This window comes from Notolepis coatsorum (genome assembly GCF_963971535.1).
Source record: "Notolepis coatsorum genome assembly, chromosome: 6".
NCBI classification, from domain to species: domain Eukaryota; kingdom Metazoa; phylum Chordata; class Actinopteri; order Aulopiformes; family Paralepididae; genus Notolepis; species Notolepis coatsorum.
Genome location: NC_140170.1, coordinates 20,645,743 through 20,664,061, shown reverse-complemented (window position 1 = coordinate 20,664,061; position 18,319 = coordinate 20,645,743). Strand labels below are relative to the sequence as shown.

The window sequence follows — 18,319 nt, the reverse complement described above, 5'->3', positions numbered from 1 at the left end:
GATCAGCTTTTTGTCTGTCACGGTGGTTCTCATGCCGGTAAAGCACTATCGAAACAGCGCCTGTCCCATTGGTTGTGCGAGAGCATTGCCCTCTGCTACACGTTGGCCGGGCTGGATCCCCCTGGGGGCGTCAGGGCGCACTCCACTTGTGGGGTGGCAGCCTCTGCCGCTCTACTGAGTGGGGCCTCGGGGGAGGACATCTGTGCTGCAGCCTCATGGTCCTCCTCGGGCCCCTTTGTAAGGTTTTACCTCATGGACATGACCGGGGTTTCTGTCTCCCAGGCGGTTCTGGGGTCTGTGGCCTTTCCTGCTTCCCGTCCTTTGGTAGGGTAGGAGGAGTGTGTGGGTATGGGCCACAGTGTGTTAGGTCACACGTGGTTCCGCCTGTGCTGTGTGTTCAAGGGGTTCTAGTTCCCTCTTGCTCGCACTCGGGTGGAGTTGACTGCGCCCCCCCCCCTCCCCTTCATTAGGAAGGATGGGGTGACGGGACTCCCCAACCCCTTGATGTGGGCTTACGGGTCCTCAGGGGGTACATCTGTCGGGCCTCGCGTCCGCTCTACCCCATATCTCGGAATGGCTTAAGAGCGGGACGCGATGGCCAAGTACATTAATATAACGACAGGTTATGTATATAACCTAGTTATATGAGTACTGGCTAAGCGTCCCGCTCTTAAGCGGCCCTGAGTTCCCTTGAGGAATCTTTTCCTGGAAACGGGTTTTTTTGGCGAGGAAGAGTATTTGGTGACCATGCCTAGTGTCTTATATTATAACTTTTTTTCGTTGATGGCGTACAATAGGTACATGAGATGAGGTATATCTCGGAATGGCTTAAGAGCGGGACGCTTAGCCAGTACTCATATAACTAGGTTATATACATAACCTGTCGTTATTGCTACTGTCATGCGCTTTAAGATGCATTCTAAACATTGATAACCCAATAGTTTTTTTTTGTTTTTTTTGTTCTTTTTCCCCCTCCTTTTTTCTCCGTTTTTCTCCCATCCCAATGTTAGTCGTTATGCCAATTCCCAATCCCCTTCCTGGTCGTTGCGCACCTACCCCCTACAGTCGGTCTGGGAGAGTGGAGGCTATCACATGCTTCCTCCGACACATGTGAAGCCAAACAACCGCTTCTTTTCACCTGGCAGCGCGGACTCTCACTGAGGGGGTGTAATGTGTGGAAGGATCACACTACCTCCCTTAGATTCTTTCCTCGCTGAGCAGGCGCCCCGACCGAACTGTAGGAGTCGCTGTTTTCAACAGCCAGGACCCACCCACCGGCTTTCCCACTCTTTAACACTGCCAATAGACCTATCGCTAAGCCACGGCCCCTTTGAAAACTTGGACAAACAAAGTCGACCGTGAATGACTGTTGACGATGGCCCGCGGGGGGAGCTCAAGTTCAATTGTCAGATTTACCACAGCAGGTAATAGACCTGTTTTTTTAAGATAACGCAAATATTTCATCTAGAAGTAGAGATGTTCCGATAAAAATTTTTCCTTTCCGATCCGATTCCGATACCTAAGCTTTGGGTATCGGCCGATACCGATACTTATCCGATACCAGTGCATACATTAAAAAAAAATAATAATAATAATAATAATTATATAAATTATACTTTTAATTTTTTTTTATTTTTTTATTACAGATACTGTTTTATATATACTGTTTTTTAGTAATAACTAGAAAGTAATTGTATTTATTCAACAACAGGTGATTGTATAGATTTGTATTAGTATCATTAATCAACGAGTATGGGGCTGCAGCACTGCAGATATACCCTACTCCAATGATCCACACGGACATTAGACGGTGTTGCACTCGCTACCCAGTGGCTCTGCAGGTATACCCTACTCAGTCTGTAAGCTAGTAGCAGATAGAACGTTCATGTTGTGATTTTCGATGCAAAATAAATATTCAACATTCTCTTTTGAGACTCTGCCTCAGACTCTTATCCTTTGGCACTTGGAACTTGCTGTACTTTGCTTGTAGGTCTGCAGACATTATTGCTGGATTATGAATAGCACCAACTTTAGCCACGGTACCGGTATCAAGCTAAGCTAGCTGACCTAGCTCGTCTTCCCGCATTGACATTTGATAACGTTAGTCAGCTAACGCTAGTCAGTAGCTACTTAACTTAAATACGATTCACTGTGGGTGCATTATTGTTGATAGACGGTCACGGACAGTGTCAGGTCCTGGAGAAAGGACAGGCGATCATCTGATTTGATGTAACGGGCGGATGTTGTTCCAACTAGCTAGCTTTTCAGCTAATGCTATCATAACACCAGCTAAACACATCCCGTCCGAGCTCCCCATCACACCGCACTGTCGGGGACAATGGAATTTAAGAAAGTGTATCTGCTGTTAAAATGACGTCATGGGATCGGAGGCTACAATTTGTGTATCGGCCGATACCGATACCAGCATTTTAGGCAGTATCTGCGGCATTTCCGATACTGGTATCGGTATCGGAACAACTCTATCTAGAAGCAGACAGAGAGGGTTACAATATGCAGTGGAAAAGTACGTTCATGAGATACACATTTACCTTTGACCTCCATGGTGATGCAAGCATTAGCTATAGATAACGTTAGCTAGCTAGCTACTCTCAAGCATTACTTACAGTTGACTTGATTGAAGATTACAAGAACTATGACTATAATCCATGATTACTAGTATTGCTGATACATTTTAGTTTAGGCTAGTGGTCCAACGCAGTATACAAGCTCTCTCACTCACCCGGTATACTGAGTAGGTGGGGCAGGGCTAAAGTCAGGCAGACATTGGATTTGCATTATGTCAAAGCCACTGTGTAGGCCAGTAGCTAGACCCGACAGCTGTGTCATTTATGTAACGTTAGTGATAGGCAGGCTACATTAAAGTAGGTTGCACCAGGTTCAATGAGTAGCCTAGTCCCACTGCACTGGGGAGCTATATTCAAGTAGCAGCTAGTATGAGCAGTGTTCTCAAACAGTAGCCTATTTCTTTTCTCCCCTTCTCATTTCTGTTGAAACCATAGGGCACCAGGGTACGTGCACACATCATTGGGCTCATGTACAGTTTAGACATTTCTCGTGCCCAAAATGAAGACACTGCCTCCCGTACAAGTCGGCCACAGCAGTGGCATAAACCCAGAGGGAAGAAGGTAGCAGGCCAGCCTATAACCTCTGCAGTGGTGGCAAAAGCCAAACTGAACCGCAAACGGAGACCAGTGATCCCCACCTACACTCCTAACAGAATAGAATAGAATAGAATAGAAATACTTTTATTATCCCGTGGGAAATTAGACAAGGTAGACAATTAGACAGGTCGTTTCAAAGCACAATAAAAACACTGATACAGTTGGTAATAAAGGCAAAATGGTGCTCAGTTTATTGAAAAAAGATGTTTGCACCGTCATGCAGTTTGATGTGAACGAATAATAGCCTAGGCACAACATCCGATACATTTCTACAGTGAATAGTTAGTAGTAGTAGTTTATTTTTTTCAGTCATCAAAAAAAAGTACAATATACATCATTTATCAATATTTGATTATTTACAGTGACTGAAAAAGGTACAGACTGAAGCATAGTGCTTATATGTGCCTGTCCTATATTCTTACCAAAAAAGATTTTTTAATTTTTTTACTCAAACAGTATTATAAAGAAAAGAAAAAAGCAAGCAAAACAGTGTTTTTCACCCTTGTAGTTTTTCAAAATTTAGCATTGAAAAAAATTAAATAAAAAATACAAAAATGTACATTCCAAAACAGTATTCTAAAAGAAAAAAAGCAAACAAAACAGTGTTATTCACCCTTGTATTTTTCAAAAATTGCTTTACAAACCTTTTTCTTAAAAACCAAAATCGAATTACTCTTAACTGTATATCCGCATTGTTCCACAAGTTAACCCCAATAATAGAAATACACCTCCTTTTAATCCCTTTCTTAGCTTTCTGAACAGTAAATTTACAAATATCTCTCAAATCATATTTTCTTTCATGTGTTGAAAAAAACCTTTGCACCCCACCTGGGAGTAACTTTGCTTTAGCTCTGTACATTATTTGCATATTTTTATAGTAAACCAAATCATTAAATTTCATAATATGAGACTTTATAAACAATGGATTTGTGTGTTCATAGTAACCAGCCTTGAAAAGGTTCCGAATGGCCCGCTTTTGCAGTACGACTATTGGATTTACTGTATTTTTAAATGTCGACCCCCATACTTCCACACAGTAAGAAATGTAAGGAAGTATAAGTGAGCAGTAAATTATGTGCAAGGCTTTGTAGTTTAATATATCCTTACATTTATACAATATTGCTACTGACTTAGATATTTTTCCTTGAATATAGTTAACATGTTGTTTCCATGTTAATTTCTGGTCAATAACTACCCCTAGACATTTTATCTCAAAAACTCTTTCTATTTTTACATCACATATTTTTAACTCTATCTCCCCCTCTATTTCTTTTCGATTTCCAAAAACCATAAATTTAGTTTTCTTAATATTGAGAGACAATTTATTAACATCAAACCAAGTTTTGAGAGTTTCAAGCTCTCTTTCAATATCAGGCAAGAGTTCCTTTAAATTACTTCCTGAGCAATATAAATTTGTATCATCTGCAAAAATAACAAACTTTAACAGTTCAGCAACATTGCACATATCATTAATATAAAGTATAAATAGTTTTGGACCTATCACAGATCCCTGAGGTACTCCACAGGTGACCTTCCTAAATCCTGACAGTGTCATTGATTTGCACACATTGCTCTGTTTTCCAAGTAGGTCTTTAGCCAAGAGTTAGCTATACCTCGTATCCCATACTTCTCCAGTTTTCTCACTAATATGCTGTGATCTATTGTATCAAAAGCCTTCTGTAGGTCAATATAAATACTAATAGAACACTTGTCATTTTCAACTGCTTTAGTTATTTCTTCTACCATCTCCATCACTGCACATGTAGTATTTCTATTTTTCCTAAACCCATACTGGTGTTCACTCAGTATTTTGTATTTGCCAATGAAAAGATCCAGTTGTTTCACAAATAGTTTCTCTAATATTTTTGAAAATTGAGGAAGTAGGGACACTGGTCTATAATTGTCCATTTGATGTTTATCTCCATTTTTATATATTGGTATTACCTTTGCTGGTTTCATATTATTAGGAAAAACACCTCTTTGAAAAGACAGATTGCATATATAGGTCAAAGGTTTTACAATAGACTCAATTACTTCTTTAATAATTACCATATCAATGGAGTTTATATCAGTTGATGTTTTGTTTTTGAATTTACTTACAATATCAATTATATCAAGTTAATTTACCCCACAAAGGAACATAGAACTGATATTATCATTAATAAGATTATTAAACATATCTTTTTTATCATCAGGCACAACAATTTTGCTGGCCAAAGTAGTTCCAACACCCACAAAGTAGTCATTGAAATCTTCAACAATGCTTTTTACATTGTCCACTTTAGCATCTGAGCTATTTAGAAAATAGCTTGGAAATTCAGATTTATAGCCTCTATTTCGAATAATATGATTGATTATTTTCCAGGTCTTTTGTATATTATTTGCACTATCTTCTAACATTTTATTGTAGTATTCCTTCTTCTGTATTCTCATAATGGAAGTCAGTTTGTTTTTATACAGCTTATATTTTTCTTCGCTTTTACTTGTTCTCAGTTGTAAATATTTCTTGTAAAGTAAGTTTTTCTTTTTGCACGCCCTTTGCGTAGCTTTGGTCATCCATGGCTTTCCTTTATATTTATCCTTCACCCAGCTCTTTCTAATAGGACAGTGTTTGTTGTATAGCTCTGTGAACGTCAACAAAAAAGCATCATATGCCTGATTTGGATCGTCAACATACACCTCATCCCAGTTGTAGTTTGTAAGGTCCATCCTTAAGGCCTCCATTCTTTCTGGTGTCCTAATTCTTACAATTTTACAAGAAGGTTCACTTACATCAACTGAACATTTTTCCTTTAAATTATGTAGAATCACAAAAATAGGAAAATGATCACTGATTTTACTTAAGAACAAACCACTTGTTGCTTGGCCATGAACATTCGTAAATATGTTATCAATAAGTGTGGCACTATCTTTAGTTATCCTACTGGGTTTGCTAATAAGGGGCCAGAGACCAAAACTAAACATTGCATTACAGAAGTCTGTTGTTAGTTTATGTTCATTACATTTTAAGAGATCAATATTAAAGTCACCACAAACAAAAAAAGATTTTTTTATCACATACCTTCTCAAAAATATCACCTATGGTATTCATAAATTGATCAATGCAAGAACCAGGCGTTCTATATATGCAACTCAAAAATATACTCTTAACTTTAGCAGAGTGAATTTCAATTGTCAAACTCTCCATGATATCATTAACAATTGTAGTATCAATAACTCTACATTGAAAATCATTCTGTACATAAAATGCAACACCACCACCCCTTTTGTTTATCCGGTTTACACAGAAATGTTCATAACCTTCTAACATAAAATCAACATCCCTTGCATTTGTTAGCCACGTCTCAGTTATTGCAATGACTTGAAATGTATGGTTTAATGAGTTTAAGTAGTCTTTAATTTGGACAAAGTTTGTATATAGGCTTCTGCTATTGAAGTGTATGATTGAAAAACCCTCCATATTAAGATTATTGAACAGATTCTCAGAATAATATTCACAATTTGATCTGTAATCATTATAAAGATTTGCCTCAGGGTCAATGTCATTGAATATAATATATTCAATGACATTGACCCTGAGGCAAATCTTTATAATGATTACAGATCAAATTGTGAATATTATTCTGAGAATCTGTTATAATAATATTATTATTGTCATCATCAGACTCATCCGATTCCATCAATATATATGGCAATCATATACGCATAGGTTACATCATTATGATACCCATAGTATGCTAAGATTAGGTGGATGTTGGTCATAGGAAATAATAATAATAATGTTTGTGATATACATAATAGCAATACCAGCAGTGCCAACAATGCTAATAATAACAGGAATCAGTGAGGAAATATATAAGACACTGAGAGGAATGAGAGGCACACCTATAAACTACATCGTTAACCAGACCCCTATACAGGTAGCAGTAGGTGGAAAGGACTACCCCATTGGTTGTGGCTTGAGCTATCAGGTAATGGTATTCTTGGCTGGAAGTTGGACAGCATACTCACAACATACCAGATCTGGTTGATGTTTGTCAACCTTATGTTAGGGATCCTCTCTCTCTGACACAATTTTTAATTTCTTTATCTTTGATAAGCAGATTTTTCATTAGCTTAATAACGTTGCTCTGCCTAACTATTTCTTTGTCAGACATAGATCCAGTGAAAAGAGTTGAACAAAATATTACAGAACCTCGTGGATCACATGCTATGAGGGATTTCAATGTGTTTGCTGACTTGTAGGTGAGCTTTGGCTCTGCAATACAAGTGAAGTTGGGGTTTGAATTTTTAACTCTGTACAGTCCAGTCCCGGCGCCATGGGCGGGCATTAGGGGGCCGGGCCCGCCCACTGAGTCAGCTGTGCCCCCCCTGGTAAATTTTTTTATTTTTATTTTTTTTTTTATCAAAGTCAACTATCCAAATCCTTATTCGGGGACAGCCCTAGTGGGCACTTATGTCAACAACAACACTACTGAAGCTAGCACGGCACTCTGTGAGAATTCGTTTTCTACCCTCAAGAACGTCTTTACAGAACATCGCCTTAGAATGCTTCATCGACGCAAGGCCAATTTAATTCAGTTGGCACTTGAGAAGGACTTAACAAAAAAGTTCAGGAATGAGTGGAGGGACAGTGTTTTAAGAAGATTTCACTCTGTCCCCAAACGCCGCTTGCCGCTCTACTAATGATGGTGAGTAGCTTGTGGAGGAATTTTGTTTGCTTTTTTATGCACCTTATTTTTGTCAGTTCAGTTCAGTTTGTCAGTGAATTCAGAAGTGTTGAATAAATGGAGACTTTTCAAAGATATAGAATAGAATAGAAATGTATTATCCTGATGGAAATTTGACACTGCAAATCACTCAACATTAAACATTTAGACAGAACAAGTCACGAATAAGAATAACAAAACAAATGGCCTAAGAATAGAATAAAAGATACAGTAAATAAATACAGTAAAAATACACTGAAGTCTACAGTAGGTGTAATATTGCACAGTGCTGTTTAAAAAGTAAGAGTCCAGGAAGATGGTAACTCACTCTGTGCTCAGTGATACAGTGAGGCACATTGATGCATTGTATAGTCTGATGGCTGTCGGAATGAAGGACTTCCTGTGCCGTTCAGTGCTGCATTTAGGTAGAGTGAGCCTATAACATGCTCCTCCTGTCAGCCAAGTCTGTGTATAGTGGGTGGGAGGGGTTTTCCCTGATGGCCTGGAGCTTAGCAAGGTTCTGTTGTGGAAAGGTTGTTTGACACAGCAGGAGACGATATTTCCAATTGTAACAAATAGGTAATTTATTTAAGAAAAGAAGTTCGTTAACAGCAAGAGCTATGGGTCAAAGATGATCGCCACAGCTTGAACAAAAACACTCTGTCCTGGAACCCTTTGCCTGTCCCTAAATCCCCTCTCAGTCCTGCCCCCATGACAGATATGATGACGTGTCACATCATGTCAGATCTGACATGACGTACATTAAGATGATACGTAGATTTAACATTGGAGAGAGAGAGAACATGAGGAGAGATAAGCAAGATATGATATCCACACACGATATGATGTAAAACATTAAGAACATGAAGAGAGAGTGAGATATGTGTGTTTGTGTGTGTGTGTGTGTATGTGTGTGTGTGTCTGTGTGTGTGTGCGTCTGTGTACAGACGTGTGTGTATTGTATGTGTGTATTGTGACACAGGGAATGTGTGTGTGTGTCGGTGTGTATGTCTGTGCGACTGTGTGTGTCTGTGTGTGTGTGCTGTGTCTGTGTGTGTGCTGTGTATGTGTGTAAGAGAGAAAAGACACAAGATTAGAACACACGATATGATGTACTGAAATGTCCATCTGCTATCTTGAGGCTGTTTTAAGAACATCAGCCAGACTGTCGCCCTAGTGTCTTTGAGCCCTGCTAGTTGACCTATATTAAACTAGTCAAGACTAACCCCTTTCCTACCTCCACCCTCGTATACACATTTTCCCCAACATTCCCCCATTTGGGGCTATCCCTAGTCCCACCCAAATCATATAACCAAGAAAATGTGAACGTCTAACTAAACAAGAAACCTTACTTCATTCACTGGACCCCTAACGGACCAACAAAGGCTGACTACCGTTCTCACAATAAACACAAAACCGCTCAAAACAAGAGTAATAATAAAACATCAAAAAAATAAAAAAAAATAAAAAAAAAATACCCCAATTTATAATCCTAACCTGACAGACAAATCCCCCCAACCTCCACCGCTTACCAAATGAGCCACAGTTCCGGCCGGAAACCGCGACTCTCATCAGGGAAAGGAGAAGTTGACCGTCAGAACTAAACATAGAACATCCCTCCCAAAAAAAAATGACATTGTCTCTTCCATAACATTGAGTCCCAGTGTCCATCGCTCAGCCCCCCTTCCATGCCCACGCCATAGTCTCCTCACCGTATTGCCAAAAGTCACATTTTGCCAATACAGCAACCACCACGCCACACCTCCAGTCCTCGTAGAAGCATGTCCCCATGCCTGGACGGGAGGCGCTGGTACCGACCTCACCACGTGTCCCCCCATCTTCGACGGGAGGTGCCCATCTTGCCCACTGCGTTAGCCCCCCCCTTTTGTCCCTCCAGTCCCCAGAACCGATCCCCCGACCACTTCTTCTCAATGCTTCCTCAGGCTCAGAACCGACACTCTGCCGATGCCCCTTCCCATTCCGGTTTGACCAGGACCACAAGTAAAATAAACAAAAAATAATAAAAAAATAAAAAACAATGCAATGATTTTCAATGGTTGCAATCTCTATGCCGAAGGATCATTAGAAAATCAGACTAAAATTCCTAGTTAAAGGAATAAACCAACAAAACTGCGCTCAGACCATCCCCCGTCACTCTTAAAGGAAAGAACCAACAAAAAGAAAATGTCCCTACCTCACCATACCCCTAATCCTCTATCCCCTCGTCTCCCTCTAAGGCAGCATAAAGCTGAGGATATGGCCCGATTTGTGGCTCAATCTCTTTCTGTCCCACCATCAGCATTTGGCTCGTTACGTGTGAAGTTACCAGCCTACCCAAGAGAGGCATACCACAACAGAAAAGGAGAACCAATATCAACCCTGCCACCCCGATGGATATCCCCGTCTGCATCACTATGCTTCCCCACTGTCCCAATCTTTCCAACACCCCACTCCCCCACCATTCTTCATTCCGGCCAGAATTCCCCCTCAATTCCTCCCTCAAATCCTTCAGCTTAGCCATGGCCTCGGAGAACTTTCCCCCTGGCCCCACATTCGTCGGAATGAATGTGCAGCAGTACTGTCCAAACATGGAACAGACTCCACCCTTCTCCGCCATTAACCAGTTCAGAGCCTGTCTATTCTGCCACGCCACCGTACTGGTCGCGTGCATCTGGTCCCCCATTGCATCCAACGCCTCCTCGGTGTAATTGAGATACCGCTGCTGATTGTAAAACAAATAGTTGATCCACCCGGTGTTCTTATTGACCGATATCCATGGCAGAATAGACTCAAACCCTGCCGCAATCTCATTCTTAGCCATGAACTCGGCTGGAATGCCCCTTGGCTGTCCTATGCTGTCCAGATACACCCTTGGGTCTGCCTTGTAGCTACGCTTCGTTCGAGAGATAGGAGACTCAGAAGGTCCTTCCGTCACTGATAATGGTAGGACCACCATTGGCATGATCGCCTGAACCCGGGCACATCTACCTGACCAATCTAAAGGAAGTGTATTCCTCAACCTCCTACCGCCGCAGAGCCAGTATTGGTCCGCCAGTGCCATATCCTGGACATGAAAAGGGCAAGCTACAGGCCGTGGGTTGGTATCCACTCCCTTTAACACGACCCCGTGTCCACACTTTCCTTCTTTCGTACAGTTAGTCGTGATGCTCCAAATAGTAGTGCACCGCCCCTCTGCCACCTCCCCTACATCCCGGGTCCCCTCCTTTTGCAAGCACTCGAAATCCTTGGTCAGCCATAGTTTGACACCTCTGGGTATTGGCAACCCCGTCGCTACCCCCTGCACACGTACATCCAATTTCCTACACCGTTCCCGCATAGTGACATCCTTGAAATCCGTGACGTTTCCTGCCGCCTTAAAACGACTAGAGCCGAGAAACCCCAAACACTCTGCCTCGCACCAAGGGCGACTATTATGGGGCCCCTCCCATGCCTCTGCGTCCCTGTCACACTGAGCCCAACTGAACTTCGTGCCCTTCACCAGCAGCCTATCCGGACGTGCCTTGGAGCAGACATAACAATCCTCTATCTGATTCTGCGCGCTCGTGTACTGGACCCACTTAAACCACTCATTCCCTAAAGCCGCCCTATACATCGGGTCAGCCTCCGGGTCTTCCTCGTCATAGTCATAGTCGCCCCCATCTTGTTCCCCGGAAGGAAGCAAACCCCTCAACCTGGCCCAGAGTGAGCCCACTGAGTCCCTCAACGTTCCGGCTGTCCTCTGGAACATATCCTGTCCCCCCACCTCTTCCGACTCAGTGTCCTTGACCTCCCTTTTTCCCCTCACCCCTGTCCCCTGTGATTGGTTCGGGACAGGCTCAACTCTCCTATCTACCCCCACAACCCGATGCTCGTTAGTATAATGGTAAGTATCCCCGCCTGTAACGGGGGAATGGTCAAAATCAAAAACATGCCCTTGCGGTCCTACGGGAAACACCCCGTTTGGTTGTAGTCTTATCTTCTCCCCCCCTTCCTCGATGGAGGGAAAAGGGGGCGCCTGATTCTGAGCCTGGTCATGAAAGTCTGCTGGTACTTGAGCCTGAGCGGGACCCCGTGGGACTCCTACCCACTCAAACCCGTCATCCTCAAGGACGGGTCGACCGTGACGGTTCTTAATGACGTCGTTGTGCCCGGCCGACCGTCCGCACACTGCTGCCAACATCTGCGGGAGCATCAGCAGGCACTGCACCTTCCAGTTGCCGTCTCGGACCCTCCATGTCGGGTTCTGCATAACTGCGATCGATTGTATCCCCCAAGAGATCGCCGCTGGCCTTTATGCAGTGATTGAAGTGGAACCAGGTCGCTGATCCTTTGACTTGGACTGCCGTTCCAGTCGATCGGATCACCTCGTACGGGCCCTCTCTCCGGGGTGATGACCACTTTCTCTTGTGGACCTTTACGAAGACCAAGTCCCCAGGGATCAGTCTCGGTTTGGTGGCTTCCTTCTCCGCCTCCTTCTCCCCCTTTCTCTCCTTTCTCTGCTCCTGTCGAAACACAGCTTCATGTATTTTAGTCACTTGCTGAAGATATTTTTTCAGATCTTGCTCAAAAATATCTAATGCCGGGCCCCTAGCCAGGTGTCTAAATGGCGGTGCTGGCATGCTGCGGCCTGTAAGCATTTCATGCGGTGTTAGCTGTGTTTGGCGGTTTACGCTGCTTCTAATAGCCATCAGAGCAAGCGGCAAAGCATCAATCCAGTTAAGCTTAGTTTGCATACAGATTTTCAACAGTTTGTTTTTAATGACCAGATTGGCCCTTTCCACCTTCCCCTGCGACCCGGGACTATAGACACAGGAAAGGCGCTGTCTTATACCTAATTTCTGCATCAGCCCTTTAACCACCTTGTCGATGAACTCGCGGCCATTATCGCTTTGTAATATCGTGGGAATTCCAAATCTCGGAATGACCTCGCGACACAGGAACTTGATCACTGTGTCCGCGTTCTTGTGTTTAGATGGAATGGCCTCAATCCAGCGACTAAAGCAGTCCTCTACTACCAGGAGGTATCGTTTGCCCTGCACTGGCGTTATCATGTCTGTATAGTCCATAATCAGATGTCTGAATGGTCCCTCAGGGAGGGGTGTGTAAGCCGCCACTGTCGGTACTCCTTTGCGCACATTGCCCTGTAAGCATGTTAAACACCTGGCTAGTGTAACGTCAATTTGTGCCTGAAGCTTTGGGGACCAAAATCCCATTTTCGTGATTCGTTTCAGGGTCTCTGCTCTTCCACAGTGATCAACACCATGAGCCTCAGGTATCACTAAGGACAGAAGATCGATGGAGGCGACTATTAAACCGTTATGACTCCTCCACAGACCATCTGCCCCCCTTACAGCCCCCCTCTCCGTCCACGACTGTTTCTCGGCCTGCGTGGCTGAGTCCTGAAGATCACTCAAATTATCCTCAGTTACCTCAGTCGTCAGTTCGGCCGCAAACATCAGAACAGCCGTGGACGGCACCGCAGCCGCCGCCTTCGCGGCCTCGTCCGCCGCGTTGTTTCCCGTCGTCACAAAGGACAGGTCTTTTCTGTGTGCCTGGCACTTTACGATAGCAATGCTTTTGGGCAACTTTACAGCCTGAATAAGCGCCACAACCTGCTTGTGGTGAAGGATCGGTGAGCCGTCCGATTTCTTAAAGCCTCTTGCCTTCCAAATGGCCGCGAATAGGTGGCATACGCCATGCGCATACGCAGAGTCTGTAAAGATGTTAACCGTGCGATCTTTAGCTATTATGCATGCTTCTGTTAGTGCTATTAGTTCTGCAAGCTGGGCCGAACATGGTTGCATGCATTGTTCGGCCTTTCTTGTTAGTGTTTCTCCGTTAGGTTTGCACTGTACGACGGCGTATCCTGACCTTAAATTTTCCCCCTCCCGATAGCAGGACCCATCCACAAAAAGTGAGAGTTCTGCTATCGCGAGCGGGTCGACTCCCAAATCAGGACGGAGTTTCACGAAAGCCTGTACCTCCACCTCACACTCATGCGGTTGACCCTCGCTCGGGAGTGGTACCAGATCCGCCGGGTTACTGCCGTGGCATGTTTTTATCGTAACGTCCGAGTACTGCAGGAGCCTCATGTAAGCCTGTTGCCGTTGGCTGGTCAGAACAAATTTGCCTCTTTCAATCAAGTTTGCCAATTTGTGATGTGTCCAAATGCAAATGTCATATCCCATTGTCACGGCCGTTGCCTTCTCATACATCAAATGTGCTGCGGCCAGGGCCTGATAACAAGGTGGCAGACCCTGCTCTACCGGCGAAAGAGCTCTAGAGTAATATGCTATCGGTTGTTTTTTCCCACTCCCCCCCTGTGTTTGAGTCAGGACAGCTGTCGCATGCTGCGCTCTATGTGAGACGAATAGGTGGAAACACTTCTCATAATCCGGCAGCGCCAGGGCAGGGGCCTGTAACAACAGACGCTTAATGTTTATGAACGCGTCCTCCCCCTCCTCGGTCCATGTCAAGGGAGCGCGAAGCTTGTCTGTACCCGCCTCTTTTATCATCATCCTCAACGGCGCTGTCGCTATCGTATAGTCCTCCACCCACTCAGAGCTGTACCCAGTCATCCCTAAAAACGTCATCATCTGTCGGACCGTCAATGGCCTAGGTGCCTTGGATACAGCTTCGAGCTGCGTGGGTGAGATGCTTTTTATGCCCTTTTGAATGACGCGAGACAAGTACTCAACTTTTGGCTGGCAGTACTGCAGTTTTGAACGGGATGCCTTGTGGCCTCCCACGGCTAATCCACTCAAAACTTTGATGGAGTCCTCATGGCACTGCTGACGTGTATCCGAGCAGATTAGAATGTCATCTGCATACAGTAAAACCGTGCTGAGTAGTGTGTCGCACACTCCTTGCAAGTCTTCCTTGAGCGCCTTCGAGAAGTAATGCGGCGAGTGCGCGAACCCTTGTGGCAACCGGGTGTAAGAGTATTGTTTCCCCCTGTGGGTAAAAGCAAACAGATACTGAGACTCTTTTTCCAATGGAACACTGAAGAATGCCTGCGTGAGATCAATGACCGTATAGTACTGCGAGCTACTCGGGATGTTTGTCAGGAGGGTGTGTGGATTAGCGACTTCCGCCTCTGGTCCAGACACCACGTCGTTCACCGCCCTCAAATCGTGTACCAGTCTGTACCTAGCCCTGTCCGCCTTTAGCACTGGGTGGATAGGTGTATTACATCTGGATTTGAAAGGGACGAGCACTCCCCCCTTTAACAGTCCCTCAATCTGATGTGATATAGCTTCATCCGACTCTGGCTTCATTGTATACTGTCTGATAAAGGGTGGCCTACAACCCTTCTTTAACCTGACCTTCACTGGCTGTGCCGACAATATTAGACCCACATCTGTGTCGTGTTTTGACCACAACCGTTCCGGGGTGCGCGCCAACATGTCCTGTTCCAGCAAAGCATCCGCCTCTGGAATAACGCAAGGGTCTCCTGGTAATCTGATTACTTGCGGTTTTGCCAAAACCGAAAAGGAAATCATTATTTTTATGAAACTCCCATCTGCGCTGTTCCAAATTAGCGGAGATTCCGTGGAGACCCACCTTTGAGTCTCGGATTCCTGTATCATTGAACCTAGATGTTCGGATTCGTAACCAGGATTTATTCTCAGAGTGATGTGTGGGGCGGCGTCTCTTAGTCTATGTTGTTCCCGTAGATACTTACCCGTGTTAACCCTCAACGCCGCGCCCTGTCTCCCTACAATTATCGCAGATGAGTCAATCTGCACCTGCTCGGGCTGTCCCTGCAACCATGCCTTGTTCCTAACTAGGTCACTATTCGTCAAATATTGTAGTGTGCAATGTGCCTCCATGTTTGTTTGTCTAGACTGAGGCAGTTGGGTTTTCAGAAATGGCTCCCAGGGGGCACAGACCCTTTGCAGCTCTGCATCTATGTTGCCCAGCCAGAACACAGTGGCCTCTTTCTCCCCCGTCCCTTGTAGCATCATTTGGTACACGTCTTGTTCAATTTGAATCCCCTCAGGCGTACATAGGATTTTACAGCCTAGTTTACACATTGCATCTCGTCCCAAGAGATTGCGCGGGGTGCTGTCCGAAATTAATACAGGTATTGTTATGGTCTTGTTGTTATACGTCATAGAGATTGGATCTGATGTGGGTATTAATTGTGTTTTTCCCGAGAATCCGACCGTCCGAACATACTGTCCAGACTGGGGTAAGTGAGCGGCGTATTTTTGCTTTATGCAGGAAAAACCTGCTCCAGTGTCTGCCATCATCTCTGTTAATTTGCCCTCCACTAGGACCTGCAGAATAGGTTCTTGCTCAGCTCCCTTGGAAACCACAATCATTTGATTTCCCCCCGTCGCATTCTCTGGGCACCCCTAGTGATTACCCCCCTGGTTTCGGGGCCCTCCTGTCTCCCCCTGGTCGTGGGGCCCTTGTGACTCCCCCTGGCGCACGGGTCTTCCATACTCCGAGCCGGGACGGTATGGTTGCCTACATCTCATTTCCCTGTGTCCCTGCATGCCGCAGTTCCAACAGTGGAAACGGGGAAACTGTTGTTCGTTCCCCGGTCCCTGTGTAAACCGTGGGCCTGATTGCCCATTCCCTGCCTGCCGCCTGAACGCCTGGTTCTGTGAACTATAGCCATAGCTTCTCACTACCTGAGGTGCAGGCGGGGGTCCCTGGTCCTGCATGGGTGGAGAGGTCGCAGATGACACCATTACTGCCTGCAACCTCCTTTGGGGCTGCAGTTGTTGCTGAGTTAACTTCCTTGAGTCATTTCTATCCTGATCCCTGAGTTTCTGCTCCTGAGCCCTTTGCTTCTCCACACTATGTGTTACATGTGCACAGAACAAAGGATAAGTCATGTCCATTAACCCCACCACGTCTTCCAGTCTATTCTTAACCACCTCTGGAAGCCCTCTCATCACACTTTCTCTAAACATCGTTCTCTGCAACGGGTCAATCTCTGGGTTGTGTCCTAGCTCACCTCTCCACTCCTTCAGTACTTTGTTCACATAGGCGCCAGGCCCTTCCGTCTCCATTATGGGGTTGCCTGCCAGTTTTGCCGGATTAATACGTGATGGATATTGATTCCTGAGTTTGTACCACAACGCCGCTCTATGCGCGTTGAATATGTCTCCATCATGGGCCTGCGTGTCGCATGCCACTCGCATCGATGTGTCACCCATGATGTCCCGGCAGGCACCAACTCCTAGCAAACGCGTCAACAGGGATTTGACGTCACCTACTGCTAGCAGAAAAGATGACGTATTTTCCTCAAACTGCGTGATCCACCTGGAGGCTCCTTCTGAAAGGTCCGGTAGTCTTACTATTAAACCATCGATGTCTAGAGGTGACCATGGCATGTGAAAGATATCGTTCCCCTTTATTAGCAGGGGAAACTGGCCTGTGCTCGTCACACTTCCCACGAATGTAGGGGCGAAAGTCAGGGTTCCTGTAATGTTTCCTTTCTCCTGTCCTGGTTTTGTGTCATTCTCATCTTCCTCCTCATTCAACAGTTTAGTGTGGCCACACGCCCCGTGTTTCCCTGATGTCTGCTGTGCCACATTTTGACGGGCCTCTTCCTCTAACTTCCTCCCGACTCCCTCCCTCTGCCTGCCCAGGTTCTCTACCTCCTTTTCCTCTGCATCATACAACTTCCGACGTACTGTCTCGCCATATGCCGCCAGGTTTTTCGGATAGAGGTCCTGCGGGGTCAGTTTGGGAGGGGGGGTATCTCGCCTAAGGGAGGTCTCTGATCTAGCGGGGGTTTCTGACCTAGTGACGTGTTCTGACCTAGCAGGGGTCCCTAATTCCGTCTCCTCATATTCTCCTCTTATTGTCACAGTGCCCACCGGCAATTGCGTGACATAAGGTGGGGATGTTGGTTTCCCTATATCCGTCTCTCTCTGATTTAGCGCTAAAGCTTCCTGCCTGTATGCTCTCCCCTTCTGGGCGTAGAGCTTCATTACCCCCAACTCTTCTGTCCTCTTTTTCAACCTCTTTTTGCTGCTGTCGCCTGGCTTGTGGTTACGAATCATTACATTCATCTCTTCGCATATGTCGAGATCAAAAGTACCTCCGGAAGGCCATTTTGTGTCCCCGGCCTTTGTACGCCTCTGCCAACGGAGACCAACCTTGAGAATTAGGTTCTTTATCAACGGGTTGGTGTCCAACAGTATGTCCTCTGCTGTATGCATCGTTGTTTAGTGTGTATATGTGTTTATTGTGTTGTGTGTGTGTGTGTGTGGTTGTACTTCAGCTACTACTACTCTACAACTACCACTCCTCTACAACTACCCCTCCAGGAACAACAGTTAACCTAGATCTACTCTACAACTACCACTCCAGGAACAACGGTTAACCTAGATCACTCCTCTACAACTACCCCTCCAGGAACAACAGTTAACCTAGATCTACTCTACAACTACCACTCCAGGAACA

General features: G+C 45.0%; 1 protein-coding gene across 1 annotated transcript in view; it reads left to right on the top strand.

Annotated features, from left to right (window-relative positions):
- Positions 1 to 3,084: 3,084 nt before the first annotated feature.
- Positions 3,085 to 18,319, top strand: part of LOC311229403 (uncharacterized protein) — a gene marked incomplete at its 5' end in the record, with an annotated part of 76,335 nt that continues 61,100 nt past the window's right edge. The window contains one exon of the mRNA XM_084315487.1: positions 3,085 to 3,146. Within this exon, the coding sequence (XP_084171613.1) occupies positions 3,085 to 3,146 (62 nt within the window). The remainder of the gene's footprint in view (positions 3,147 to 18,319) is intronic.